General features: G+C 41.6%; 1 protein-coding gene across 1 annotated transcript; it reads left to right on the forward strand.

Moving 5' to 3' along the window:
- On the forward strand, positions 1-1,094 carry LOC140268938 (apolipoprotein D-like). The gene is made up of 4 exons (XM_072363934.1): positions 1-132; positions 274-395; positions 600-685; positions 809-1,094. Exons 1-4 carry the CDS (start codon positions 13-15, stop codon positions 1,048-1,050), a joined length of 570 nt encoding a protein of 189 aa, XP_072220035.1. The 5' UTR covers positions 1-12; the 3' UTR covers positions 1,051-1,094.
- The last annotated feature ends 524 nt before the right edge of the window (positions 1,095-1,618 follow it).

Here is a 1,618-nt window from a genome sequence, read left to right on the forward strand (position 1 = left end):
TTGTGGAGAAAAATGAATGCCATCCAGTTGTTTTCAGTCACTCTGCTGTCCGTTCTGGCAGCCAACGCTCAGGTCATCATGCCTGGGAGATGCCCCAAAGCTTCTGTTCAGGAGAACTTTGATGCAGCAGGGGTGAGAATACTAAACTTTGTGGTCTGAGAAACCATGTCTACATTTGCGTTTTGGAGCGACCATTTGACCCACTAGACAAAATTTCAACACCACAAGATTTATCAGCAACATTGAATTTGATCTTATGTGCTTCTTCTGCAGTATCTTGGTACATGGTATGAAATCCAGAGACTGCCACACACATTTCAGAAAGGCCAGTGCAGCACTGCCACCTACAGCCTGAAAAGCCCAGGAGTTGTTGGTGTTCTCAACAGGGAGCTGCTGTGAGCATTATCTTTTAATCACCTGCATTAATTTTAACTTGAAGTAATTTCATTACTGTAGCATACTCTTATGATGAAATGTAAAAGTTTTACAGAGCCTACAATAACCTTACTGCAGATGTATTAAACTTTACATACATTTGGATAAATTGTATTCCCTGTGACTTTAACGTTAAAGTTGTTGTTGTTTCTTATTTATTTTAGTGCCAGTGGGACCATTGAGGAAATTATTGGCACTGCTGAGCCCAGCCCCACCGAGCCTGCCAAACTACTGGTCTACTTCTTTGAGAGTATGGATCTCCATTTAATATTCACAGTTCACTTTCCAGTACTCTAAATTGCATTGAAGCTGTGTCTGTAAACATATAGTCCAGATATAGAAAACATCTTGTTCTGTCCCTTCTTGTGTCCAGATTCCCCCCCTGCCCCTTACTGGGTTCTGTCCACCGACTACGATAACTACGCCCTGGTCTACAGCTGCACTGACCTTGGTATCCTCCATGTGGATTTCACCTGGATCCTGAGCAGGCAGCCCACTCTGCCTGAAGAGACTCTGGAGGAGCTGCACAGCATCCTTAACTCCATCAATGTCCGTGTGGACAAGCTTCTCAACACCAACCAGAATGAAACTTACTGCAGCGTAATGAACCAGTAAACTTGTATTACGGTGTCTGTGAATCTCACTGAGCGTTCCTTATCCAAGATCCATGTAATAAATCTACATGCTTGAAACAAACATGCTAGTTTTTGGTGGTCTTTGTAATGTGGATCTCCAGAGTGGTTTGATGTCATACAGGACCCTGTTGTTGTGGCTCTTTAGTTGATATTCAATTCTGAATTCCAACAAATGTTGATAGTAATAACTAGTTGGATTATGACAGCTGTGGTCTTTCGTAATCTTTGCAGAATTGTTAGTAACTGGTTGAACAACAGAAACCTCTCTGTGAAATTAAGTAGAGTTCAACATGAACACAAAGGGCACATTCCAAAATGACCAGCAATTAAATCAACACCTCTCTATGGACTTCTGTGTTTTCACTGACATAGTTTTAGCTACCAAATAATCCTTTGTGCTCACCTCCTTTAATCTATTAAGATATTTCAGTAAAATGATAAAAAAAACACGTACCACCACGGCTTTGAATGACCTCACTGAAGCGATGCAGAACTGACAGAGGAGGAAGGACATCTATCTGAGATGTTGTGCAGCTTCTGCACTGAAT

The sequence above is a fragment of the Leuresthes tenuis genome, unplaced genomic scaffold, assembly GCF_036924035.1.
Source record: "Leuresthes tenuis unplaced genomic scaffold, fLeuTen1.0.hap1 SCAF_14, whole genome shotgun sequence".
Taxonomy (NCBI): Eukaryota; Metazoa; Chordata; class Actinopteri; order Atheriniformes; family Atherinopsidae; genus Leuresthes; species Leuresthes tenuis.